Source organism: Amblyomma americanum, chromosome 2 (assembly GCF_052857255.1).
Source record: "Amblyomma americanum isolate KBUSLIRL-KWMA chromosome 2, ASM5285725v1, whole genome shotgun sequence".
Classification (NCBI taxonomy): domain Eukaryota; kingdom Metazoa; phylum Arthropoda; class Arachnida; order Ixodida; family Ixodidae; genus Amblyomma; species Amblyomma americanum.
In genome coordinates, this window is record NC_135498.1 from 44,997,495 (window position 1) to 45,024,397 (window position 26,903).

A 26,903-nucleotide genomic window follows, 5' to 3' on the forward strand; every position below is an offset into this window, starting at 1 on the left:
AGTGGCATCCCCGCGTCACCCGCATTCATGTTGCCACTGTTTAGCATCGTTCACTTCAAAAGGTGTTTGCTGTATCTGTATCGTGGCATGATTCAACTATTTTGTGATTGTGATGGTGCTGGCCAATTGCGGAAAGATAAATCAGACATGCGGAACATCATCCCTGAAGGTCAAGTGTGCGTTTTTTACACGAGGTTAAAAAACTTGCAGGATAGTTACGAGTGTGTAATGTGAATGTCTCAGCGTTAGCTGAGGTGTTAGAGGGGTTAGGCATTTTTGCTCCCGGTCTCGGGCTCACCAAATCGATGGGGACCTGAAGGCTCTGCTTCACCCATGGAATTTCAGTCTAGAGGGTGTTTTATAGTGTTCTAGTTTAAACTGCTATGCTACTTTCTGCTGCTCTAGCTCTTGGCGGCTTTCTAGGTATACAATGACGCAGCCGGGTGCATAGCAGCGCGCTGAGCAAGTCACCGCCACTGGCACTCCTGTCAAGGGTGCACAGTGTCTTGCTGCTTTGCCATGCTTACCCCACCCCCCCTCCTCCTCCTCAACAGTCCCCCAAAAGATAAACACGCTTGGCACACTGCCAAGGTCTGCACTGTGGACAATGTGAAACTGAGGAACGCAATAAGAAAAGCTAACACTTAAAAAAAAAAGTAAATTTTCGATGAAAAAAAGTGGGGGGAGGATCATTACGGAGTGGGTTCATTGCACGAGTAAATGCGGCACCTTAAATAGCAAGCAACAGTGATCAAAGATGAGACTGTCACTTATGCTAGCAGTATGCAGCACATGATCAGGCACTCACAACAATGGTTTTAGCCCTCACAATCACCGAAAATGCACATTAAGTATTGTCGCTCCATAACTCCATTTTATTCAAAGAAAAATGATTTAACTAATGTTCTAGATGTTGCAACGAGAAAATAAACATTAATATGACACGGAAACACAGTGAGAACTGCTGCTCTTTCCTGCACGACTGAGCCTTTTGATGTCAGTACTCTGTTAATTCAATGTTAAGGGGTTAAGAGGACGTCTCCCTCTTGCCACTTTCGGTGCGAAAATTGTGAATCATTCTGGATTATACCAAGAATTTAGATCAGTCTGCATGTGGATTATAACACACTGAGAGTATATATTAATGCACAGCAGCATCCAGTAATAAAACCTGGTGCCAGACAACAAAATGCAAGCATTTATAAACAATGAAAAAAAATACACGCACATACCCCATAAAAAAAAAAATAGAGGTGAGCTTGTCAGCCAGCTGCCTTCAAGTTTTCTGAATGCCCACAAAGAAAGAAGTTCGAACATCATTTCGATGAGCTGGCCAGTCAACCTAAATAACTGCAATAATTGCATAGCATGTGTGTCAGAAATGTAGGGCTAGTCTTATATGTTTCACAAGTAGAAATGTTCAAAACAAGAAATAGCTCATTAAAAAAAAATTTAATGCTATCTCTAATAAGATTCTGATTGCTACATACATTAATCTGACTTTTGAAAACAGTTTGCACACTCCAGCAGAGATAACATACTGTAGAGAGTAAAATACAATGATGGCAGACACACATAAAAGGGAATCAAAGAGACTTGACAATAAAACAAAGCTGTGTTTCCCACCTTTTCACTGCGTCCTCCACCCAAAAGCGGTCCTGGAGATCAAGCTTTGTGTGTTGCATCTCCACATCCAGCATAGAACACCACTCCAGGAAGTAGCGTGTATGCTCAGCTGTCAGGTGCTTTACACTCTGCTCGACAAATTCTGGCTCCGATTGCTTCCCTGCTTGTGAATCTCTTTCTTCAGTTGAGTTTCTGAACAGTGTCAAAAAACAAAACAGCGTGCTCAGAATAAAAGGCAACCTCATGAATGGTTTTTATTTGCCTCTCATAGATTACAAGCATGAACAGCATGGCATGAAACATGCTAATAGAAAATTGGAAATTTGATTGTTGGGGAAAGGAAATGGCGCAGTATCTGTATCACATCTCAGTGGACACCTGCACTGCAAGGGAAGGGATAAAGGAGGGACTGAGATAGCACCAGTTTACTACACTGAACAGCCTTCTACACTCAGCCTAGCTCAAGTGCATGAAAAGACACTGAAGATCTCATGCATGCTTTCGTTTAGAGCTACGTTTGAAATGCAGCCACTTTTTTCATGTTGATATTGTATTTCAGCACTCAGTAGCGGGGCTTACGGCATAATGCAACTCTATCTTTAACTAGGCTTAACAACTTAACATGTTCATTTTGCAAACTCTTCGCAAATCCATATGGGTCTTGGCCCGCCAAAGAGGCACTGCTATTTTTCTCAGTTGTGCCCGATAATCCAGTGACTCAAGACCTAAAGCTACTTTTCAAAGCCACTGAGATATGCCCTTAACACCTGCCCTTTGTGCCTTGCACAGGCCGTTTGTAACTTGAGCACCGCCAGCGTCTGATCGGTAATCCACGGATGACCAAATTCGCATCACTAACCAGACAAATGTCGACAAAGGCCTTCACACTAACAACTTCATATTTTAGAGCTATTTTATTTCCTGAACATAAAAAAAAAGGTGTTGGTGCAGTAAATGCCCAAACATTACCACAAGTGTGTTTCATATGACACACAGAGTCCCAGTGCTTCACTGAAAAAAGAAAGTTTGCAAAATTCCAAGAATCCTTTTACAACAAGATTTCACAATCACCATCCATTGTATGAATGATTGTTGAATCTTCATTTGCAGGAGCGTTTCAGTCTACTTGGAAGTGACTGGTGCAGGTGAAGTTGATTCCTTATGCAAACAAATTGCGAAAGCACACTATGTACCAAAGGAGGGCTTGTATTCATGCCTAGCATTGAAACATAGTATGCAAACGAATATCGTATTTACACGATTGCAAGTCGACCTATTTTTTTAAATTTTTAAATCTGAAGAGGGGGGGGTCGACTTAAAATCGAAACCAAAGCATCGCACCACAAATAAAGGCAAGACAAATGAGATATCAGGCATGCTACAGCGTGGTTGCATTTTAGCTGCGCGGCTCTGTCGCATCACTCTTGGTGCTGGCCTTGAGCAGCTGCTATGTCAACGCGCAGAACCAGCATCCCCACTCCACGCGCTGTGGCAGATGGTGGCTGTCGATAAGCAGCCAACTGGCATTAGCCCACTTCTCACATATGGCCGCAGATTGCGTCAGCTGATAAGCGGTGGCGGCGCAACAACGCATTCGCTTTCTGCTCTTTCTTTTTACTTTCAACTGCGCACTCGGTGCTCAAGGGAGTGCCGATAGCTGATGAAAGGGCCGCTGTTCCAATCGCGGTGGCACCCCCACTCAGAACCGCAGCCGCCGGGGAATGTCGGTAGCTGACGGAAGAGCCGACGCCACTCACGCGTAGTTTCTCTTTGGCTCTGACACATTTGAGTATTGCCGGCAGCGTTTCACAAGTTTTTAATGTAGTAGTGCCTCATCATTTGTGCTCCGGGTCCAGTAAGCGACCGGCGCTCGTTCACAGCTACATTCAAGACGGCTGTCATTCTTTACACCGAGGAAACGAACTGCGCGCCGGGCCGCAAGTTCGACGTTTGAAACGAGTGACACAGCTGCCGCGAGGCAAAATTTTCAGCTGTTCCACGGGATGTCGTGATGTGGCTGTTTGCGAAGTGCGGGGTTTCCCTGCACAACGATGTTAGAACGAGCTGTGGGACTGCAGCAGCGATCACGACGGCAGCACTAGTGAGGACGATGGCACAAGTGTGGATGCGAGTAGTCCAGTGACTAATACATTTTTGTTTTCGAATGTGCCCACGGGCGCTCCCACGCGCGGCAGCCAGTAGCAGCTGGCAATAAGCGGAGACAGCAGGATAGTGCTATCGCGTTCTATTATTAAAGGCCAAGCGTAAACAACTGCCAAGTTTTTTTTTTTCTTTTTTCAGAAATGTGATGTGGGGGGATCGATTTACATTCGAGTCGACTTACAATCGTGGAAATACGGCAGTTTCCCCACACAGTCAACGCAAAGTGTGGCATTCTTCTTTTCCATCACTCTCCTTTTTTGGAATGCTAGCTGCCCTGAACGGGACAGAACAATTCACGCATTAGCTTTAAATTTTCCAAATGAGTCCAACAGCCTTTTCCAGCAAGCCAGTATGCCTTTCTCACATAAGCCAAATTCTAAATTGTGGAGTTTAATGTCCCAAGCTGACACATAGGCTACAAGAGAAACCTTGGTGAAGGGCTCCGGATGCCTTCTACAAGGATACGCGGTCCCGACAGAGCAGTCGCGTGATATTTCTTCAGACACACGCTGCCCCAGGAGATGGCAGAATGAGCACGCCACCTTTTATAAAACAAAGTCATGCTTAGAACATACTAAATACTTAGCTTATCCTTAGGAAACACCAGTGCTACATAAACACGAATACAAAGAAGATAACAGGACGAAGGGCTTTTTCATGCTGCCTTCTCTGCGTCAGTGCTAATGCAGCACTGCTGTTTCCTGAAGATGAACACATCACAATTTGCTAAACTTTCAGCCTTGTTTTAAAAAATTAGCTTCATGGTATAGGAGACAACTGCTGGTTTAATTTTGAAAAGCTTTAACCACATACGGCCAACATTCTCATTCGTACTGCGCTTTACTGAGAGAGAAAAACTTGTCAGGAACCTTCTGTAGATGGAGCAAGTCGTGGCATAGGGGCACTTGGGGCAGAAGCGCTGGCTGTTAATGGGAGAAGGCAGGGCACCAGTGACGTCTGCCAGGTGGGTGGCCAGCTCGTTGCGTCTCTGGAGCAGGTCCCTGCGCTCTGCATGCCTGGACGGCACCTGCTGCATGTCCACCCCATCACGGATGTACAGCAGGAGGCCCTCTTCCACATCCGCAGCTAGCCGCTCTGCCATCATCATGGTATAGAGGATCACCTGGTGGAGAAAGGTTCTGCACTTGCATGTTGCTATCGTCGTCAGCTGAGCCATATCCAGTGCAGGACACATACAGCGGTGAAACAAAAAAGGAGCCTGCGTGCTGTGCAAAGTCAGTGCATGTTAAAGAACCCCGGGGGGGGGGGGGGGAGGGGGGGGGGGGGTCTAAATTAATCCAGAGCCTTCCACTACAGTGTCCCCCATAGCCCATGTGTCGCTTCGGGACGTTAAACCCCACAATTTATTCCAATTACTTCCATATCGCATCGTCAGCTGCACCCACTTGCACCCTAAACTCATTGAAAAAGTAGATTCTCCCCCACTCCCACACACACAACTGCATTACTGTATTTCTCCTCCTGTGGCATCAACCATGCCCTTAAATAGATCAACAATTTTGTATTTGTCCTTCACATCATATCTCCTGTACAGTCCTTCCTGTCAAACTGCAGTTAAATCATCATCATCCTGTTTCACATAATAATTTCCTTTTCACCAAATTGTGCTATCCCAAAACTTATTTATTAGCCTCCATTTATTGGATATCAGTTAACTACTGTTCATCGCTAGTGGGTGTTCCATTTGGAAGTTCACTCTCAAGTCAATTATGGAGTAAAACTCTAGACAATGTGAGACATTTAAAAAAATGGACGATCATTCTACTCTTAACCAAAACTTTTTACAACATTAAAAGTCAAATGGTAGCCTACCTGCCCCTTGTGCTCCGAGGAAAAGGTATGCCTGCCGGTCTTCAGTTCCAGTGGCAGCAACCTACGACGGTCTTGGATCCTGACCTCCACGGTGGCATCTACTTTACCCTTCACACCAAGGCGCGGGCACCAGTAGTTGTCCTCAATGTCCCGCACCTCAGTCACACACAAGCTCTTCTTTTCACTCGTAGAGGGCTTTGTGGTCATGTACGACTCTACCCAGCGTGATATGTTGGGCAAAAGCTTCAGCAGTTGCTCCCTCACCTCAACTTCAGTGGCCTTGAGACTATACCTAGAAGTAAGGAAAAGGAGGCGCTTGTATCTAGAATGCTCCCACAGGTTTGGGAAATGGTCCCAATGAACTTTATCAAGAGTTGCCACCTCTGTCCCCCAAGGCTTCTTTCTTTTCTTTCAGCATTCACAGCAAACCAAAAAATATACGAATATAGAATCGGTGCGACATATAAAACACTACTCATGCTCAGCCCACCACAGATAGCACTGTAAGTCTACTCAAAGGACACAATATTTATTCTAACTGCATTGAAAGAAAAAAAAAAAACGCACCGTGAGCTGACTCCTACACTGCAGGCAATGTTAAGCATGTGAACTCATTTCAAAGGAGTATGGACACCAAATTTTTGGCAGTACAATTTTTTCTTTGGAGTGATGCACTGGACAAAGGTATACATGAGACATGACATGGAATTCCCCTATGGCAGCTGAATAATTTAACTTTTTTTACTTGTGTCATTTCGGTTTCGGTTTCAAAAACCGGACGGCAGGCGTGACTTACAAGACACTTTCAGGTCACGTGAAATGTGCAATAACTGCAATATAATCACCGCTCAATCATTATTTGTCATTTCAACTTTTGAGCAGGCTTGTTAAGGGTTGATGTGAATGAAAACAAAGAAAGCAGTGACTGTACAGCTCCTTTTGTATTCCCCATGTGACCTGAATGCATCTTGTGTGTCACAGCCGTCACCAAAATCGAAACAGCATGAAAAAAAAAAAATTCAATTATAAATTATTTACCGCTTGTTGAAGCAATCCACTTGACTGCCTATGTTTTCTGATGTGCTGCACATCATTTTAAAGAGAGAAAACACAAATAAAATTTGGTGTCTCTACTCCTGTAATAAAACACACATGACCCTATGCCCCACCCAAAGCAGCACAAATGAGGAGGCAACATTCCAATTTGATCTACTGTACTGAGTCGTGAGCCTATATAACTGCTACAATACTAAGAATGTGCGCGAATAAAACGTGCAGCATTTCACTACTTAGAATTTTATTGTTAGCCACTGGCGACATTTTTGCTTGCTTTTCATCGAGTTTAAGGCTTTTAATTTAATTAACAAGCCACCCACAAAATGAGTTCCTCAGTGAGACAAAGAAACAAGAAAGTCGAGAAGAGCAAGTTTTGCTGTATAATTAAACTGCACGCCCTAGAAGTGAATTTGTAGTCAATGACAAAACGTATAACAAAGTGACATTTACATATCATGCAAGTAGTCATTCCGCTGGAGGAGCTTGTTCAGGATCTCCAACATGGCATCTTTGCTTCCTCTCCTCGCCACTACCTGTAGAAAGCAGAAGAGTCACAGAAATCCAGTTTTCTTTTTTCTGCTTCTAAGCAATGCTAGAGATTGGCACAGATTCCGAGTTATATATGTGCAGCTGGTCATACTTCAATTGGCTAACCTCATAAGGACAACTGAATATTACCGTAGATTAGCAAGAATATGACTGTGAGCAAGTACAAATATCGTGTAATGTATAATCACTCGGAGAAAAATATTAGTGTTTCGGTAATGCCCGCTAAATAGGGCACTTTGAAATTGGACTTTCTAGAAACACATCATTTCCCTCAAATGTGACAGATTTTCTAGCGATGAGAGAATACAATTTGCTATACTAAAAAATTACACCTGGTTATATACTGATCAACAAAAATTCTCAAAGGTGGCAAAGAACCGTTGTACTTGGAACCTTTGAGCCCTCTTTGAATATTTATTGCCTTAAATACAAGCCCTCTTTTGATTTCAACATACTCTTGGCAGAAATTGGGAACCCAGCAAAAGATTTAACTGAAAGGGAAGCTGAAGCACTTTTCGAAAAAAATGAGTTCTCTACGTCATTTTGTAGCTTTTAGTCCGCAGAAACAGAATATCTCATTCAAAAAGAGCGGAAATAAACGCAAAAAGCTGTTTTTAGAAGAAAACGCGCCCCATCGCCTCAGGGCGCCGAGCGAACGCCGCTCTTGCCCGCGATTGGTCGGGACCGTCGTGACGTCATCCACGGGGATCTCCGGCCGGCACTGACGGCTTTGCTGCGTAGCGCGTTGCTTCAGCGGGCTTTTAAGGACTACGTTTTAGAAATTATGGATAATTCAAGCAGTGTTGAACAGTTTGGACTTTCACCATGCATGTTCGAGCCATCAGCAGCTTCAGAAAACGGCGGAACCAACGATCGACGCCGCGGAGTGCGCCGGCAGCGAAAGTCAATTCGCAGCATTTTCACATGTTGGAAATCTCGACTGGGTGGATGGGTGGATGACAGCTTTCATTTCTAAAAGAAATGGAGACCCCTTACTACTCACCGCCCCCGGCACGCAGGCCTGGAGGGCGGGTGCCGGAGCCTCCGTGACTAAAGGCTAACAAATAGATTTTGTCTCTTTGCGGCGTCAGCCGCCAGGCGGATTGGCTCGTTTCTGCCGAGCGGGTTCTTCGCTGCGCAGCAGGGCTTCCCAGCTTTCTCTGCTATCAATATCTTCGTCGACTCCGGTGTAGACAGCGCATTCCCATAATCTTTGTTTCCGGGTAACTGTGGAACCGCCGGACTGTCGGAATTTGGACGAGCGCGCGCAAACCTATTCCGAAATTGTTGAGAACTACAGACTAAGCAGAAAACTGGTGCCACTGCCTGATGAGAAGCTAAGCAAGCCGGAAATTTCGGAGCTCGCAGTGCTGCTCATCAAAACTAGTATGCTGCGAGATATAGTTTGCTGCTGCTGTGTATCGAGATACCCAGCAGAATTACTTGTGGCAGATATATGCATACCGCTGCTCGACCACTTTGCTGTTCTGACTCAAGGACAAATTTGTATGAATTCTGACGCCATTGTCGATCGTCAGCCGTGACTAAGCGCTCATGAATGAAAATCTTTGCTTTGCTAAGGTACACTAAGCTCATATAATCGGTTTTTTGTTCAGTTAGGTGCAGCTGCATGTGCTGCGTGCTGATGAAAGATTAAGAGAATTGCTTATACTGCCATGAGGTGCAAGCAATCAGGAAAAAGCAAAAAGGCACACAGTGCGTAACGACCTCAAAGAAGTTCAAGACTGTGTGCCTTAAAGACAGTGCTGGAAGTGGCCTTAGCTCAGCGTGGATGTGAACCAGCTGGAAAAGGCAAAGAGTTTACAAACAGGTAAGAAAGTAATATAACGAAAAGAGAAATATTGCAGCACATATTTTGTGCAGGCAGTTTCGGCATGCTGCGTACCATCAGATTGTTTGGTTAACGTGGAAGAGGCTGGGGGAGAACAACCGACGGATTCTACCAAGCTGTGTGCTGAGCGCTGTTCGAAAGGAGTACCATACCAAAACTGGTTTATATGCAGGCTTCTTACACGGAACGCTGGAACGAGAGAAAGCAAACGGCACTGGCAGAAGGTTGCGTTGATCTGTCGTTCGCCAAAGCGCGGGCCGCAGCGGAGCAAGCGCAGCCGGACGGCCGGCTGACTCTCCGTGAATGGCGTCACTTCCACCAGTTCTCCGTCTCTGCCGTCCCCCCACCCGGCGCTTCCGGAAGCGACGAGGGCGTGCCGGCGGCGGGTTTTTAAGAAGCGATTGCAGCTCTGTTTGCGGATAGAATCGGGAAAAAAATTACACACATGATTTTCAAGGTCCTTTCTTCCCAACCACAGCGTTTCATGCGATTTGAAAACCGTTTCAGCTTCCCTTTAACAGCAACAGGTGGCACCTTGTTAACTTGCAACACCATGTACTTTCACGCTGGCACTGATATGAATAACAGATCACAAAATTTTTGCGACTGTACATTGCACAAAACTGAACCTACTACCGCGTCATCTACCGACACTCATCCACCCAGGGCTTCTAAACTGATAGCACACAGGATTAAGTTAGGCAACCATGCAATTAGTAAAGTGGTGAGAATCAGCTGTAACAGATGAAAAGCCTTCACATTACCACATAATAGCCATAGACGCTAGCATTTTACACACAGTGAATGTCTATGCTTGCTTCATTAATGCTTCAGTACACGTGCAAGCATAGATTAAATGCTTTTTAATAATGACAGTTTTAGTGAACTCTAGGCATACTATAACACCCTCTAATAAAACGTTTCATTGCTTCTCTGTTTCATAGGAACAAGGACAGACTGTACTTCTGACCTTTTGAAACAGCTCGTGAGCGATGCTGCCAACAAGCATGGTCATGTTCGAGCTGTCGACGTCGCGAAACTTGGTTGCGAGTATGCTTTTGCGAGTGCAGAATAATGACGAAACAATTGTGGTGCTGTTCACAAGAATGTCAGGATGTGGCACAATAAGACCATTGTCGCTGTCCACGGTTGCCGTGTTCCCACTGAACTTCGCATGAATAGAGATGACATTGCCCAAAGCAAGTTTCTCGTTTCGCCTGACATGAAAAGAAGTGCAAATAAAGAACTCAGTGACAAATGCACTTTTCACAATACAGTCACACGTAGTATAGTCAACTCCTACGAAACTCAATGAGAGAAAATGACAAAACATACTAATATTCCTTCTAGCATCATACCTTTACAGAAAAATGGAATGGTAGCTGAGAATTCAATGAAAAAAAAAAATCCAAACATGAATCTATACATGCACCAGCATGAGTCAACATAGCACAAAACAGTATGCATATGAGTGGCATATGTCCACAGATGGGCAAATTAAGTATTCTTGCGCTCTGCATCAGTCACCTTTTGCCTAATAAGGAAATCGAGCCTTCACCTTAACCTACACCAAATGTCAGAAAACTTTCAACAATTGAATGATCCGCCCCTGCCAACAGCACACAAGTGTGGCAGGTAACTCTTACTTATGCCTGGGACTATTCATTTCATGGTAAAGTCGAATTTTTTTTGTTGCTATTTTTGAACTCTGGGTAGGCTATACCATAAAATTCAGGTTAAATCAAACTTCTATCCAAAAAAGCTGCCTTCACAAAGATGCAGTCTGCCAGCGATAACTACTAAAGGCCCATACACACTTATGCATCGCAGAGGCTGTGCCACACTTTTGGTCGAAAAGCGACACTCGCAAGCCAGTTGCATGCTACTTGACTTTCTAGCTTCCCAACTTCAATTCACAAGCCACTCGACAATCAGTGGCGCCAAGGAAGTAAATGGAAGCTTGTTCTACAACCGGCTTCTCGTTGCCGGTAGCACCGCTAGTAGTCAAGACCAACAACTCTTGTTCCAAAAGAGACCACAGGAATGCGACTCATGGGTCGCCCTTGCAAATGTGAATATCAGTACAGTTGATCTACTCCCTTGTCGCAAGCAGCAACTGGTTGCACGCCCTTTAGGACCCACAAGTGCGAGTTGGCCTTAAGCTATGCAAACTACCCATTATGTTGGGTCGATCTTAGTTTGGTTGCTACAGTTAGCTGTTGCTGATAATAAACCTCTTAACCATAACGATCTACAACATCCTTTCATTTAGAGAAGACTCCACACAAAATCTCTAAGAATCAATCTCCAAGAAAACAGGCATCAACGTCTTGGTGGCATGGTTGTGTGAAGTATTATCCTGCAGTACTTGCCCAACTCTAATTGCCAATTCCAAACAGCAGATGTGATGCAGTGAGGAATGTTTTAGCAGCAAAATGATAGGAGGACAAGTCTATCATGGATGCAAAAATGCTGTGATGCATGTGGCAATGGATTTATTCTTTCAATATGTAAAAATAGCTCCAACAAAAGTACCAAAGTACTAAAATCATGAAACAGTGTTAAAACCCCAATTTGTATCTTATTTTCAATTAAAAAAATTTCATCCTATTTTTAACCCCCCTCCCCAAATTTTGATGAAAATAAAACAAAAAAAAAAACTCCTACTAACACCTTATAAAATGGCCTTGCCACATACCTTGCTAGAATGACAACACATCATCATATGCAAGGTTTAGTACACTATTGGCCAATAGCTCCTAGCATCAGTCTCTAATTAGCCTTATATTGAGCCAGCCGCAGCTTCCCTACCGCAGGAAATTCGAGCACCATCCCCGACAAAGCTCTACCCTTCCCCTTTTGACTTATTTCCCTTCTACTGGCATGCAATTTACTACCACAACAGAAAAGCAGTTACTTGGTATGCATAACTCATTTTGAGCCCAAGTTCATATGCCCCCTTTTGAAAAGCAGACCATACTGACCTACTTTGTGCTGAAAGTTGCAGGCATTACTTGGGTTTTATTATATTTTTTTGGTGCTTCATCTAACAGACCCGTTCAAACGCACCAAAATATGGAATCAGAGGCAGTATTGCAAAGGCGAGCTCACTGATCAAGTGACATCACCAAGTGCACTGTAAAAAATGTCAGTCCTTTAAAAGTTTGCACTTGCAGATAAGGACATTTACGAAGGCATAAAATCATTCACCTACATCTTCCTTTGTCTTTATCCCATAGCTACCAGCTTCTGTAAACCTACTCTTGTAAAAAACTCATGTAAGGCTGCACTTTTTTTCTTTAAATTCGGGTGTAAATTTTCAAGGTGTGAGCCATACACGAACAAAAGAAAACGTATAACCACATTTTTTTCTCAATTCTCTAGCCCGGAACAAGGGATGGAGCCCTTACAAGAGTTTATACTGTATACACAAAAATCCTGGCGTCGCCACAAAGGTAAGAGCTGCCCTTGCGAGGGCACCTCTGCAAAAGCAAGTATGTTGAAAGCAAGCAGCACAAAAGTAATAGTGATTCTTCTGTGAATACAGGTTGATATAAGCCAAGAAAAACAAAATGTTAGTACATATGCTATCATAGAAAGCAGACAGAGGTAAGAAATGCATTGCAGTGAACAACTCACAAAATGTGTGAAAAACTTGGTCACATTGTACTTCACGTCAGTCGGAATAGTAACTACTGTTAATAGAGCTTTAAAGGCTAAAGAATCCAATCTATTAAGCCTTCATTTCCTGCTTCAAGTGATTAAACTCCACCACTTGGAACATTCTTTAGCACAACTAATGGTAACAACAGACAGAATTTATTTCCCTCAGTACACTTCAGTTTCCTTTAATTTAATTTTTTTGAAAACTCCTCTCTATGCATTTTATACTGAATATAATTAGAGGTGAAGATTGCAGTAGAATCTTCTACTACATATAGAAGCTCTACAAGTGGCAAGAGGTCGCTGTGAAGTTTTTATACCAACAACAAGACTAGTTTGCAGAAGAAAAATGGAAGCTTACCAGGAGCCCTTCAGGACACATTTAAACATTTCTTTTGAAGTGATTTCTTCCACACTGAGGTTAACACAGCCAGGAATCATAAGGTCCACTTCTTTCACTACTGCCTTCACAGTTCGGAATACAGGCACATTCACGTTGGCACTAATGTTGACGCTGTAATCAAAGTTTCCAAAAGATAAGGAAGGAAAATGCAGGGCGTCAGCTTTCCGCAGGGATAATGTCAACAACTTTTGCTTTTCTGCATGCTTGTCATTCCACAATTTGATCTAAGACATAGTTTTAGAAAAATCAAGAAGGTTTGAATTCTGTGACAGAGAAAAATGAAAGTACACTGTCTTCTGATAAACATTATCAGCACGAGTGGCCAAGCAGAATGTATTGCAAACCGTAGGTCATTCATAAAAATCATCAAACCTTGTCCCTTGAAGTAAGCATTAAGCATAAAATATATATTCACTACTACTACTTCAATAATGATTGGAAACAGAAATCATGCTGGTTTGCAAACAGTTTTCCTCGCATGTGAAAATGACATCAAGAATAGAACCCATACATGCAAAAATTAAAGTGATTCAAGCTGCTGTTGGTTTAAAAAGCAAACCAAGGGTAGCTACAAAGCTAACTTACGTAAGTGACCTTCACTGGAAAATTGAAAGAGGAACTAACTGCACAAAAGCAAGCGCTGAAATGCTGCATAAAGAGCCAGAGCACAAATCACCTCAAATTTCATTAAATATTCCCAACGCTGTTGCCAATGTCGCTTGCAATTTGCAAATACAATATGAATGTCAAAGATCGCATAAGGTACATTCAAAACTCTATTTTAAAAAGTGAAGAGCAGCCACAAATTATTTTGTTAAATCAGGAAATTTGTAAAATCAAGGAAAGAATTTTTCTGCAATTCAAAACCCAATACTGTAACGTAGCAACACATAATAAAAGCTACCACAGTAATGTGTCTACCAACTACCCATGCCTGTGGGTATGAAAAGTGCTTGAAAGCGGCCTGAATCACTTGCGTGTGGAAGCACCATCTGATAAATAAAACAGATTCAAAGTCAATTAAGGTGGGTAGTACTGCCGACTGTAGAGTCCTTTGTTCTGTACAGCATGACCCCCTCAAAACAAAACTAGGGCTGTGACTTGTGCGCCTAGATATTACTACTGGCTCGCCGTCAACAAGCTGTGAGACACTGTGGGCAAAATACGTGACAAATCACCTTTTGTTTAGTCTTTAATTCCCAAAAAGCATTGTTAAATCAGGTTTAGTGGTCATTTGCTCCATTTTTTGGGTTATTGAGAATATTGAACCCTAAGAGCACTTGCCGGGGAATCAAAATTTATTTGTTAGATGAAGAACTTCGTAAAATCTGGTTTCGTTAGATTGCGTTTTAACTGTAGCAAGTCCTTTGCAACTATTTTAGAAACAGAATTAACAAAAGAAAAACCTATGAATGCACTTTATGTATCTACCATTTCCATGGTAAATAAACTACCACTACACATACCTTCCAATCCTCATCCTTCTCTTCGCCCCTGGTTATTTTAGAAAAATGCCTGTAGCTCATTACCACTTAGTTAGAAATGTAGTAATGTGATCTTCTTGCGATCTTTAATTGGTTTTGTTAACTCATATATATGCCAAAACTTCATAAATTTGAAAAAATTACAATATTTTTCGATATAAAACATTTATTTCACTTCAGAATTCAGAATAATCTTTTTGTTGGTGGAAATATTTTTCTTAAAACCGATTTTTGAGCTGTCCTATAAAGTAGGATACTAGACAAATTTGCTACCATTAAAGTGTGGCTAGCAAAAAGGGTTCAGCTTATTTTAAGTTAAGGACAACGCAGCGAGCCACAGAAAGAAAAATGATAGGTGTAACATTAAGAGACCAGAAGCGCGCAGAGTGGGTGAGGGAACAAACGCAGGTTAATGACATCCTAGTCGAAATCAAGAGGAAGAAATGGGCTTGGGCAGGGCATGTAATGCGAAGGCAAGATAACCGCTGGTCATTAAAGGTAATGGAGTGGATTCCAAGAGAAGGGAAGCACAGCAGGAGGCGGCAGAAAGTTAGGTAGGCGTAGGAGATTAAGAAGTTTGCAGGCATAGGGTGGGTGCAGCTGGCAATGGACAAGGTTACTTGGAGAGACATGGGAGAGGCCTTTGCCCTGTAGTGGGTGTAGTCAGGCTCATGATGATGATGATGAAGTGTGGTAAAGCTTCAAATATTTGGCATTAATTTTAAGCTCATATTTCTCACTATTCACAATGGTTTTCTTTAAAAATGCGCAAAAATAATTTGCTTTTCTTGCACAATCACAGTGTAGTTAATGGGGCTAAATCTGAAAAATGATGTCGAAAGAGTGGCGGATCTTTCTTTACGCACAAAATGCGCAAAACTGAATGCACACAAAACAACCCTCACAGAGGAAAAGTTTAGAGCCTCTTAAACCTACGCTATAAGGGGCAAGCTTTCACGCAATATAATTTTAGAGTTATTGCACAGAAAAGTGGCGTCCTGCATGTAGACGCTGGGCATACACGAGTTAAAAGCATTACCTCTCAAAAGAGAGGCATCTGGTGAAGTTAGTGCTTCCTTATAAAAGAAAAAGAAAAAAAATCTAGTCACGTCTTCGAATCATAGATGAAACTATTGAAGAATGCATACACCATACCATTCCTCCTAACCTCCTCCTCCTTGCAATGATAAGAGTAACCAAGTGAGGAGAGGGCTTTGCAAAACAGCCGCTGTGCATTTTCTCTTGGCTCATTTTCTTATGGAAGCTCCTGTAGAAGCCTGTGCATTCTGCTGAGGCTACCATCTTTGCCTAATGCTTCTTTGTCCTCTTCTACCAATCCCCACTTGGATAACCCATCCTCCTACCAATGTGACCATGTAAGCAATGTACAGGGTCACTCAACATGAATGGAAACACATGAGCACACGACCACTGTGCTTCACGAAGTGCTAGAACCGAAAGCCGATAAGAACCGACAGCAAAGGCACATGCGCAGCAAGCTTTGCTAGGTGCTCTTTTTGCACAAGGACCTGGTGCTGCCCAGTCTCTTCGACCCTGAGTAGAAGAGTTTCACGAAGTGCAGCGGCCATGCATTTGCGTGTTCTCTTTCATGTTGAGCTACCCTGTGCACTTACAAGTCACACTACATGGAATTCATTCTGGGTGCTCGTTTTTTGTGGGCCAACCTGGGTCTGCAAAAACTGCTTTGGATAGAGAACAGCAGCAGATGCGTTGGACAACGAGAACCAGAAATGTAGATGCTAAATTCATTCCAGCATTAAAGAAATGCTAGCTGTAAAATGGAAGCTGTGAGCACACTTTTATTCATTATGTTTCTGCACCATGACCTTTCAGGCATTTTATTCGGTATTACTGATACAAACACAACTTTTCTGTAACTAACAACATGTTCTGCGTGGTAGTTGTTTACAAAGCACAGACCAACATGCACCATGACTCAACATGCACTCAACACGACTCAAAGGGCATGCTACGATCCACTGGCAAGGTATTGCTTACACTTGCTTTTTGGAGAAACATGGCCAAAGCACATCGCATCAGATGCACAGAGCCCATGTGGCCCAATTAGCACAGGATGAGTTCTGTGCAGCTTCCAATGCAATGAGTCACCAGTAGGTAAGAATAATTCAACCTAGCCTCTCTGAGAGCAGCCATACCTCACAGAATAAGACAAACATACAACCCTTTGCAATCAGTGGGTATTACTGCTGCACAACGTAAAGCTCTGAAAATCCACTGCAGCTCAGTGGAAGAATGTGGCATGACTTACCAGAGCTTAATGCTGCAGTGAACATGTTGAAACAACGGTATGGATGATGCCATTCACTATCCATTTGTTTGCAGAAACTGGAGTACAATAGATTGCACTTACTGCTTTTTATGACTTCTCAGATGCATTCACTTCAAGTTCTTATTGTTTATAGCACCTTTAATGTAACTGTTACTCTTTCTGGCACCCTAATACCACTTGTGATGTCACTCATGATGGTGTGAAACATTGGAGGTATTTTGTGTGAAAGAAGCTGATTAGTTGGCTCAGTTTGGCTTGGTACACAGTATAGAGAGCTAGTCAAGGTGGTCCACTCAAGGCAATGAGACCAAAATGACATGCTAACCTTTCATTCTGGAGGCCGAAGTCATCTGCTCCCCAATCATCCAAAGCATCAAGGCCTCCCAAGCAGCCCAGGTCACTCCATAACTTTTCGTCTTCAACACAAGTTTCTTTGATAATCCGCTTCTCTTCATTGTCTCCCGAACGTTGCTCTGCAGCAGCTATTTTCAATGGGATATTTTCTCTTCTCGCAAGCACTTTCAATGGGCTTGAAGCGTTCCCAATGGCAATAGGTGTTAAGCTCTGAACAGAAGCCGGACGCTTGAGATCAATGCTTTTACAGCTGTCAACTTTGTCCTCAAGTTTTCTTTTTGCTGGTAGCAACGCTGTCCGAGTTTGAGGCAATGCTTCACTGGTCCAATGCTTCGCTGGTGAACTTCTAAGCCTCAGTAACTTTGGCGCCACACTTTTTGCAACAGTCCCTATACCCAGCTGTTTCACTGAACTTTCTGCAGGCAGAATGCCCGTGGTAGCACATTTTAATGGCACAGATTTGTAGCCTTGCTGGCACGGTGTCGCTGGCACAAAGTCATCATCACTTAGATCAATGACATCCTGCGTCAGTGAAGGTACATGTTTCTTCTCAACACTTGCTTCAATCTGGCTAGGCTGCTTCAAGTTCTGGAGGAATATAAGAGAAACAAGAGACCACATAAAATGCCAGCTGAAGGCTCAAAAGGGACCTATAAAGACCTGTGTTATGTTGTGTTGAGTTTAGTGGCACTTAAGCATCTGAGGCTATCATGCACCAAGCTCAAGGTATGTGAAAAATTGTTTTCTGCGGTGTAGAGGGCCTAAAATGTTTGTTGGCACTACTTAATGATGACAAAGGAAGAAATTTTATAAATGGCTAGTAGCACAATCTTCAAAGAAGGTCGTGTAACTTCAGCGGCCATCCTTGGCTGGGCACGGATCTCGAGGCTCCCAAACAATTAAATAGAAACCTCAACCCTCTCAGGAATGAGAAAGTGGCTGAGGTGTACCAAAAAACTATCGGAGCAGCGGGTTAGAATATAGAGTTTGTCAAGAAAACCCGCTTTTCTTAAAAAAGCTAAAAACACAAGACGTCAACAATTGCATTATCACCTAAGAGCAGCAGTGGATGATATGAAATGCATTCATTATAAATTGAGTAAAATGCTTCTTCTTTATCTTCCCGAGTTTTGAGCATGAGAATAAAATATGATTCAGTGTGAGTTCATCTCCACATCTTTGGCATACAGGTTTATCTTGTTTCCTCAGTAGGAGGAAGTCATGTGTCAGGTGTGTGTGGCCTATGCAAAAAAAACATAAGATTACTTCAATGAACTGTTCCTGGTGTCTGCACGACTTCCATTCTCGCAAGGTGGTCTTTACAAAGTGTAGTTTGTTGTTCAGTCCATTACCCCACTCATTCTGCCATTTGTTCTTGAGTTGACTATGTATCAACTTCATACAGTCTTTATGGAGCATGTTCCCCTTTTTGATTTCACCACTCCAAGCTCCAGCAGCACATGAGTCTGCTCTCTCATTTCCATCTATGCCAATGTGGCTTGGGACCCAGCAGAATCTTATCATATGTCCTTGTGTTATGACTTTTTCTATGGCTGTATAATGCTTCCTACTAAAGGTTCACCTGCATTTCTTGACTGTAGCACTGTGAGTAGGCTCAGGAATCAGTATAGATTATGCTGTTTTCAGTGTTCTCAATTACTATTTTATTCAAAGCCATACACACTGCATAACGTTCGGCACTAAAGATTGATACAAAACTTGGCAGTCGCTATTTCTTCCCATTTCTGCTGTACTACTGCAATTCCGACGTGCATTGCTGTTTTTGAGCCATCTGTGTAAAATCCCATGTAATTTGCGTATTTTATTTTGAAAGCCAGGTATTCTTGTAGGATATGATCAGGTGGAGTTTGTTTTTTACAAAAGTGTGTTAGCGTGAAGTCACAAGCAGTGGGAAGGCTGTACCATGGTGGCAATGGACCAAGTTTTGTGGCAATTTCACGCACACCACCTAGTACTCCTAGTTCATGACATGTACTTCACAGTGTTCCCCCCTTCCTTTCCCTCTCCCTGTCCTTTTATTCCTGCTAGCCGCAGCTCAGGTGCTCCAGGTTTCAATGGCAGATGCTGCGGCTAGCAACATCTTTTACTTCCATTGTTATTTTACTAATAAATAGCCACTAACAACAAGGCATAATAACAAAGGTCTGACTGATTGTCATTCATTACTGAACAATGTTCTGTACGTACACTTGGTAACAACAGAATAACAAAGGCGTTTTGGTAGGGACCTTATCTTCAGTATGTTTGCGCATGTATGTATTGCTCTTCTGTTTGCAAGGGGTGGTTAATTTTTTCCTGCATAAAGACTATTTGCGGGGGGTGTTCTGTATGTGCCACTTGAGGGACGCATACAGTTTTTTTTTTAAGGTATGATGGTCCCGCAGACCCATACACAAAGCATCCATACTCTAAACAAGACTACCCAGATCGATAGCTTGTTTAATGTGAGTTATATCTGTCTCCTACATGTTAATAGCTGGAGGATTTGCATGCAGTTTGAAGGTCATCGACATAGACTGAATACATCATGGCCTGTGGAATTGTTTTAGATGTGGAATTCATTTTTACAATAAAGAGTGTGGTACTTAGAATACAGCCCTGTGGTACCCCATCTTCCTGAATTAATTTTGTTGAAAGGGTGGAACCTAGGTGTACATCCAATTAACAGCCAGACAGAAAATCTCTCAAACAGTTTAGCATCCTGTCGTGAATATCTAGGGCTGCTAGACAGCATAGGATTCCGAACCTCCATGTTGTGTTATAGGCTTTTCCAGATCAAAGAAGACCACAAGGCAATGTAGTTTGTGTATGAACGCTTCTCTGACTGTATTTTCAAGGAAGACAAGATGGTCAGTTGTTGAATAAGCTTTTTTAAATCCACACTGCTGGATGTCAAGAAGCTCACGAGATTCAAGAACAAACATGAGCCTAATGTTCACAATGTTTTCAAAAGATTTAGCGAGACAACTTGTAAGGGCTATGGGCCTGTAACTGCTAGGGGAGGTTGGCAGTTTTCCAGGTTCCAAGAATGGCACAATAAACAAGTTTTTCCAGGCCTCGGGTATTTTTTCCTGACATCCATATTTTGTTAAAAATGTTTAAAAGTGCTTCAACCAGAAGTACTTGCTGTTCGTTTGTGTTCGTTACCTTGTGCGATTCAACTTTATTAAGAACTTTATGCTTCAACCAGGGGCTGAGAAAGATGTGCCAGTATTTTGTAATGAATTTCATCAGGGCCAGGTGCAGTCTGTTTGCAGGCAAATAGAACTATTTATTCCATGAATTGTGATTAAACTATTGTACGCTCCATTTGCGAAGCCACTTGTTGGAAGTCTTTGTTTCTCCACTGCGTTTTTGTATTTTAAAAATTGTTCTCTGTAGTGTGAAGAAATAGAACTGGGAATGCTTCAATTGCTAAAGGGGAGGAGCTGCTATTTAGTTCATGAACTTGCTCCCCCATTTTTTTGGGTGTGATAGAACTATTTATGGATGATACACAGCTTTGCCATGAAGTTTTCTTCGCATTGCGACAAATATGCCGCGCTTTTCCTCTTGCCTTTTTGAATTTTATAAGGTTCTCGGCCGCTGGATACTCGCGAAAAATTCCCTAGGCTTTATTTTGTTTTTTTTCCACTTCTCTGCAGTCTTTGTTGCACCTAACCTTGTGATTTTGTCGTACCACTCCCGAAGAATGTGGAATAACTAGGCATGCAGCAGTAATAATACAGGTTGTGAAAAGTTCACCGAGTTTGTCAATGATAAGATCATCCGAAAATATTTACTCCAGACTGGCCTTTTCTCGAAACAGTGGCCAGTCCGCTAAGTGCAGCTTCCAGCGGCGTGGTTTACTTGGAATGACTGATGGTGGTGATGACAAGTTAATTACTACAGGAAGGTGGTCATTTCCATAAGGAAATTGTCAAGAACATTCCACTTAGAATTAGTAAAAATGGAAGGCAAACTAAAAGACAAGTCTATACAGCTCATTTTTCCTGAGGTAGTGTAACAATATGTGGGTATGCCTATATTGAGCAGGCAAATGCTGTTGCAAAAATAAGATCTTTTAAAACACTTCTAGTGTAAGTCTGTTCGCTTCCCCAAAAGCGTGAGTGGGCATTAAAATCCCAAACTTCTATTGGTAGCATTTCTAAAAGTGCTTCCAAGTCATTAAGTGTAGCTGTTAGGCGTGGCTCAGGATATATAGAACATATTGTGATTGTTTTAAAATGAAGGGAGTTGACTGCAACAGCTTCGTAGCAAGTTCTAAATTTGATTTCGCGAGTTGCAACACAACCCTGAATGACAATAGCAACACTTCTAGAGGCCTGCTAGTTTGCCCTGTCACAGCGAAAGACTTTGTATTTCCTTACAAAAGTTCTTGAGTTTAAGACCTAGGTTCGTTTCCTCTAGGTGCAAAGCCACAGGGGAAAGAGTGTCTAAAAGATCTTTATGTCACTGCAGTTATTGAAAAGTTCACGGCAATTCCACTGTATACGGAAAAACATTTTCTGTGGCTTTTTTTTTAAGATAGGAGAAGCGGGAACCTGGGCTTCTGGGTTGGGGGGACCTGTTATTCGATTACTTCCTTTGTTTTGATACTCAAGTGAGCTGTGCCACCTGTGCAGGATGGGCATGTTGGGTGATACACCCATCACCTCACTGGAGGCAGTGGAGGCCCACAGCGATGCCATGTGCGTACAAACTTCAGACCTCCTCAGAGAGAGAGGAGACTGATCGTCCGTCAACTCAGGAGACGGGTAGACCTTTTTGGTGGGTGGCAAGGCAGCGTTTGCTGGCCTTGCCCAATACTTTGCCTGGGCAGAGGCCGGAACATGGTGTGGTGCAGCGCTCTCTCCCCCCCCCGCACCACATCGGCGAAGTTTGTTCTTGCTATGAAGTTGAAAGTTTTTTGCATGAAAGGGTCGTGCTTCCTTAAAAGTGATAATCTGCTTTGTCTTCATTGTTATTATTTCCTTCTTATTCTTCCATGAGGGACATGAGCTTGAATAGGGAGGGTGATCACCTTCACAATTTGTGCAGCGCAGCCCTGCTGCTTGTTTTCAGAAACGCGCTCTTGTGAGGTGCATTTCACACGTTTTTTGACCACGGCAACTCTGCAAGCCATGATCGCATTGCTGGCAGTTGAAACACCTTTGCGGGTTCGGGATGTAGTGTCGGACATTTATCTTCAGGTAACCAACTTCTATTGATTCGGGGAGTGTACTTGAGCTGAACGAGGACAAGGTGTTTTGTTGCTATTTCTTTATTTTCTTTCCCGACTTTGAAGTGGTCGACATTGACGAAATTTTGGTCTTTGAGACCCTCCAGCATTTCTGCTTCTGTGAGTTCTGAAAATCTGTTTCAGAGATCACACCCCGGACAGTGTTTAAGGAACTGTGTACAGTGATTGAGGTAGGGGTACCACCAATGGACACTAGGTTGGGAAATTTGGAGTACTCGACAATATCTTTGAGCTCTAGTAGCAAGTCACCACTAAGCATTTTTTTATAGTTTGTAGCCTGGGCACAATGCATCAGTTAGACATTTGGAGACTAAGAAATGGGACATAGTTCTTGTAGCTTTTCCTGTTTGTTCATCATGAAGAACATGTGCTTTGGGAATGTTTTTTTTGCTTTCTGGAAAAATTCAGCTGAGGCTTCGGTCCATACTCTCTTCAGAGCGGAACGATTCTGTGTGGGAGGTGGAGCCATAGCATATATTTTATGTTCAATCATAGTGCCAGCCACCCACCAAAGAGCCCGAGGGGACAGGACAGGAACTCACAAGCAAGTCCTGCCCCGTCAGTTATAAACCCCAACTACAACCTAATATGATGAAACGCAGGTAGTTCGCCACACAAGGTTAACCCTAGCCACCAGGAAAAAGTAAAAAACAAAGAAGGACGGAGGAGACAGGAAAGTTGTGAGATAGACAATAGGAAAGTGAAAGAAGATGGGGAGCACAGGAAAAGGCGACTGCTGATTTCCCCCGGTCGGGTCAGGCCGGAGGTGCCGTCAGCGGGAAGCAGGGGCCAAAGTGGTGTGTTGCCTCCACCGAGGGGCCTTAAAGGTCCAAACGCTCGGCATTGGCTCTACCACCAGGATCCCCTTTTCCCCGGACACGGCGCTGCCATGCACGGCTAAGTGTGGGTGCTGGGTCTGTGGTGGCGCACTGCTTGCCATCATCCCCCTGAGGAGATGTTCCTGCAGATGCTTGGGAACCCGTGGTGTTGCAACTCACCACGATCTGCATGCTGCAGATGCCCTTGTGGGGTGGGCATAAAAGAGTGCAGAACATTAAGCTCAAGTAATTAACATGCTACACTGCTGTCTCCCTATTTGGTGAGGTCAGACAGGCCTATAAAATGCAAGGAACCAAGCTTAACATGTTTAAGACTTCGAATTTTGTTTAACAGCCACTTGTAGCAAAGGTGTCACAAAACACTGCTTAAGCATACACAAACAAGATGCCAAAAAGATGATGAACATGCAGTGTACAAACATGGAAGATTGAACAAATAAACAGCAGACTGTTCAAGTGGTCCCTTAAATAAACTTCAGAAAAGCCCTGACAAAACAGATCTGACAACAGTCGTTGACAGGAGGGATTATATAATCTACGCCCCTTGTATATTTTAAACAAAACTTTAGCGAAAGACCTGGCTCAAGCCCACACAGGGTCACATTTCCACACAGTGCTAAAATTACGGCAAATATATTATTTGCCTTCACGAAGAAAACACTTACCTTGTTCAGGTAGCTAAATAATGATTTCTGGCCCCTGCCCAACGATGTCTGGAAAAATATAATATTAGCAGATTCAAATTAAGTAAACAAAACGCTACCGTCAAACTAAACCAATAAGAAGAGTAAAGTCGCACATACACATGGGCCAGCTTTTTTTGCGCAGAAATGTAGCGCACTTGATATTTTATGACCTCACTCTTGAGCTTTGCAGAAAGAAAACATCTTAGAGGAAGCCGAACCTTAATAAGCCTAAGAAGCTTAAGGCACCTGTAGCCAGCATTTATTCAACACAAGAAAAATATGGGAAAAGCTGCGTCGAATTCCGGGTTTACCAGTCACTAGCATTACAGCACACGAAACACGGGGGCGCTTCGCATATCGCTTCCATCGAAACGCAGCCGCTTCGACCGGAGTTCATTCCTGCGTTGCATTTCGCATATGTCGGAAGAAAGCTGGGAAAGACATTCAAAGCAATACTACAACTGCGAGTCACTAAAGCCAGAGTTAGCAAACGTAATTGCATTACATGCTCTGTATTTAATATGTGATGCGCAAGTGCGGCCTGAAATGAAAAGTGGCGGTCTCGAGACGCTGACTCCAAACCAAACAATGGCATATGCTGCCGGACAAGTTGCATGGCGAGACGGTTAGTGCAAAAATTTCCAGCTATCGCCCAAAGAAAAGGCTCAGGCATACCTGCTTCTTTCCTTTCATCGGGCCTCTAGGTGCTCTAGCCTTCGCATATATCTACAGCGCATTTACAAATTTTAGCAAGTCCTTACTATCTTTGGCGCCATTCAGAAAAAACCGCGCGAGCTCGCCAAGCAGCCAAGCAGCTGACTCGATGGCACGCCTTGGCGCTACGATCGCCAACGTAGCAACGGCAGTAAGTTTTGGTTTCGCTTTCAGTTCTCATGTGCTCTACGCTCACCTCACTCCACGACCAACACTGGCAGGTGTGCTTGGCAATCGTCGACCAGCTGGTCATAATCCTTCTCGTGGAGTACTGCCCATTGGTCTCGGTTTAACTTAAAATAATGTATTTTTCTCTTCCCACTTTCTTTCTCTTTCCTTGCTTTCAGCAGCGTTTGGCTGCTGAGGGCTGCTGAGCACAAGGACGTGAGATCAAATTGCAGCCGCGCCAGCCTCGTTTCGATGGAGGTGAAATTATGCGCCATATCAGTGCAGGTTAAAGAACCCCAGACTGTTCCTTTCTTCCTTCTTTCGCAACCTATTTTATCACAGTTTTCTCACGTTATAGCTCCTTTCTGTCTGCACAAGCTGTTGCGGCGCATTGTGGTAATATTGGTAATAACTCGGATTATTCTATAGCACTTCTACAAAAAGCAAATGAAAATCTCGCCTTTAGAACACTAAAATTAGTGAAAACTGGCTTTTTTAATATCTCGTCTTTAGAACACTAAAATCAGTGGAAACTGACCTTTATTTCAAAATTTTATGCTCCAAAATTGTCGGTGTTAATATAATTAATTGCAATAAATATAAAATATAGTTGTACTCAGTCACAACGGTCACTACAACGAGCGCTACAGAGAATTATTCTTCAAGAACGTGCATTACGCAAGCACCGCGCACCGTACGTACAAGGATGAATGAAAACAGAAAAAAAAGATTGTTTTTTTGTGGGGGCGCAGTAACTGTCTAACATTTCGGCGGACACCTGAACCGCGCCGTAAGGGATGCGATTAACAGCAGATACGGATTTTGGACCGACGAGATCCAAGCCGGCAAATTCGTGATCTACCACGGTGGGCCGTTAGCCGAACTTGAGGGGCGCTCGTTTTAATTTCTGTGCACCCTGATTTATGAGGTTAGCTAAGGTACGTTTCCTGTCTGCGTCATTGTGTGGTGACGTTCACAAGTACGGGTATGAGCTGTTTATGGGCTGCAAAGCAACATGCAACGTGCTGATCTCGCGTTCGCTTTCGAGGCCTGCCGGAATGGTATTGGTGGCGAGCGCATGTTTTGCCCCCGCTGGCCACTGGAGTTGTGCTTCCCGGTGGCCAGAGTATAGGAACCTTTTGAGGAAAAATGCAGCAGTAAGAAAACAAATTGCACGATTTTACTTATTGTGGTTCATTGCTCAGCTAGATACATAATAAGGATACGTACTAAGTTTGAATGAAAAATTTTATACATGGATAAAGTTACGGATGCTTGCGTAAGAAGGAACGGCAAAAAAGCAAATTTCGAAAAAAACGAAAAAGAAGGTTAGGAATAGTTACAAATGCCAAAAACCAAACTTCCAGTACATGTAAAGTCTACCATATTTTTAGCTCAGCTCATCCTTGGTCTTGCTTTAACTTTATTTTGCTCACGTGGCTGCTCATATGTTCTTTTAACTTGTGTTTTTTTGCGGCATCAGTAGACCGGAAGGAGGATTTCCAGATAGGCTCTTAGTGACCATGCTGTCACAAGAGCTTTCTGTATGGGCGGACAAGGTTTGATCCCAATGTGCTTCAATATGCCTATCATACCTCTGTTACCATGCTTGAAATGATACATGTCATCAGACAAACCAAGCGTCGGTATCCTGACATAACCCTGACATGTGTTCCGAACATCTTGTGTGGCTTTTATGGGAACTTTAGGTATTAAACGCAAACAAAAATAGACATGAATGATAAGAGAGTCTAAACAACAAGATAAAATAACTAATGATTCATTTGGCTCCAAAACATTGAGATGCGCGTGAGGCTATAACTTGGACTATATCATTGTAATGGTGTTAATTAGAAACATAGTTTATGCTGCAGTTCATTCAGGAATTTATCGGCATTTTTATGGACTAAAATTTGAAATTTTGAATTTTATTAAAAAT

At 43.0% G+C, this 26,903-nt stretch overlaps 1 protein-coding gene across 1 annotated transcript in view; it reads right to left on the reverse strand.

Moving 5' to 3' along the window:
• The window catches only part of Dna2 (DNA replication helicase/nuclease 2), a 47,755-nt gene extending 22,853 nt beyond the window's left edge, over positions 1–24,902 (reverse strand). The window contains exons 1-9 of the mRNA XM_077654113.1: positions 24,758–24,902; positions 24,062–24,109; positions 17,266–17,882; positions 13,104–13,256; positions 10,050–10,296; positions 7,129–7,211; positions 5,623–5,914; positions 4,659–4,912; positions 1,627–1,818 (exon numbers count right to left, since the gene is read on the reverse strand). Coding sequence (XP_077510239.1) covers positions 1,627–1,818; positions 4,659–4,912; positions 5,623–5,914; positions 7,129–7,211; positions 10,050–10,296; positions 13,104–13,256; positions 17,266–17,882; positions 24,062–24,109; positions 24,758–24,775 — 1,904 coding nt within the window. The 5' untranslated portion in view covers positions 24,776–24,902. The remainder of the gene's footprint in view (positions 1–1,626; positions 1,819–4,658; positions 4,913–5,622; positions 5,915–7,128; positions 7,212–10,049; positions 10,297–13,103; positions 13,257–17,265; positions 17,883–24,061; positions 24,110–24,757) is intronic.
• Between the last annotated feature and the right edge of the window lie 2,001 nt (positions 24,903–26,903).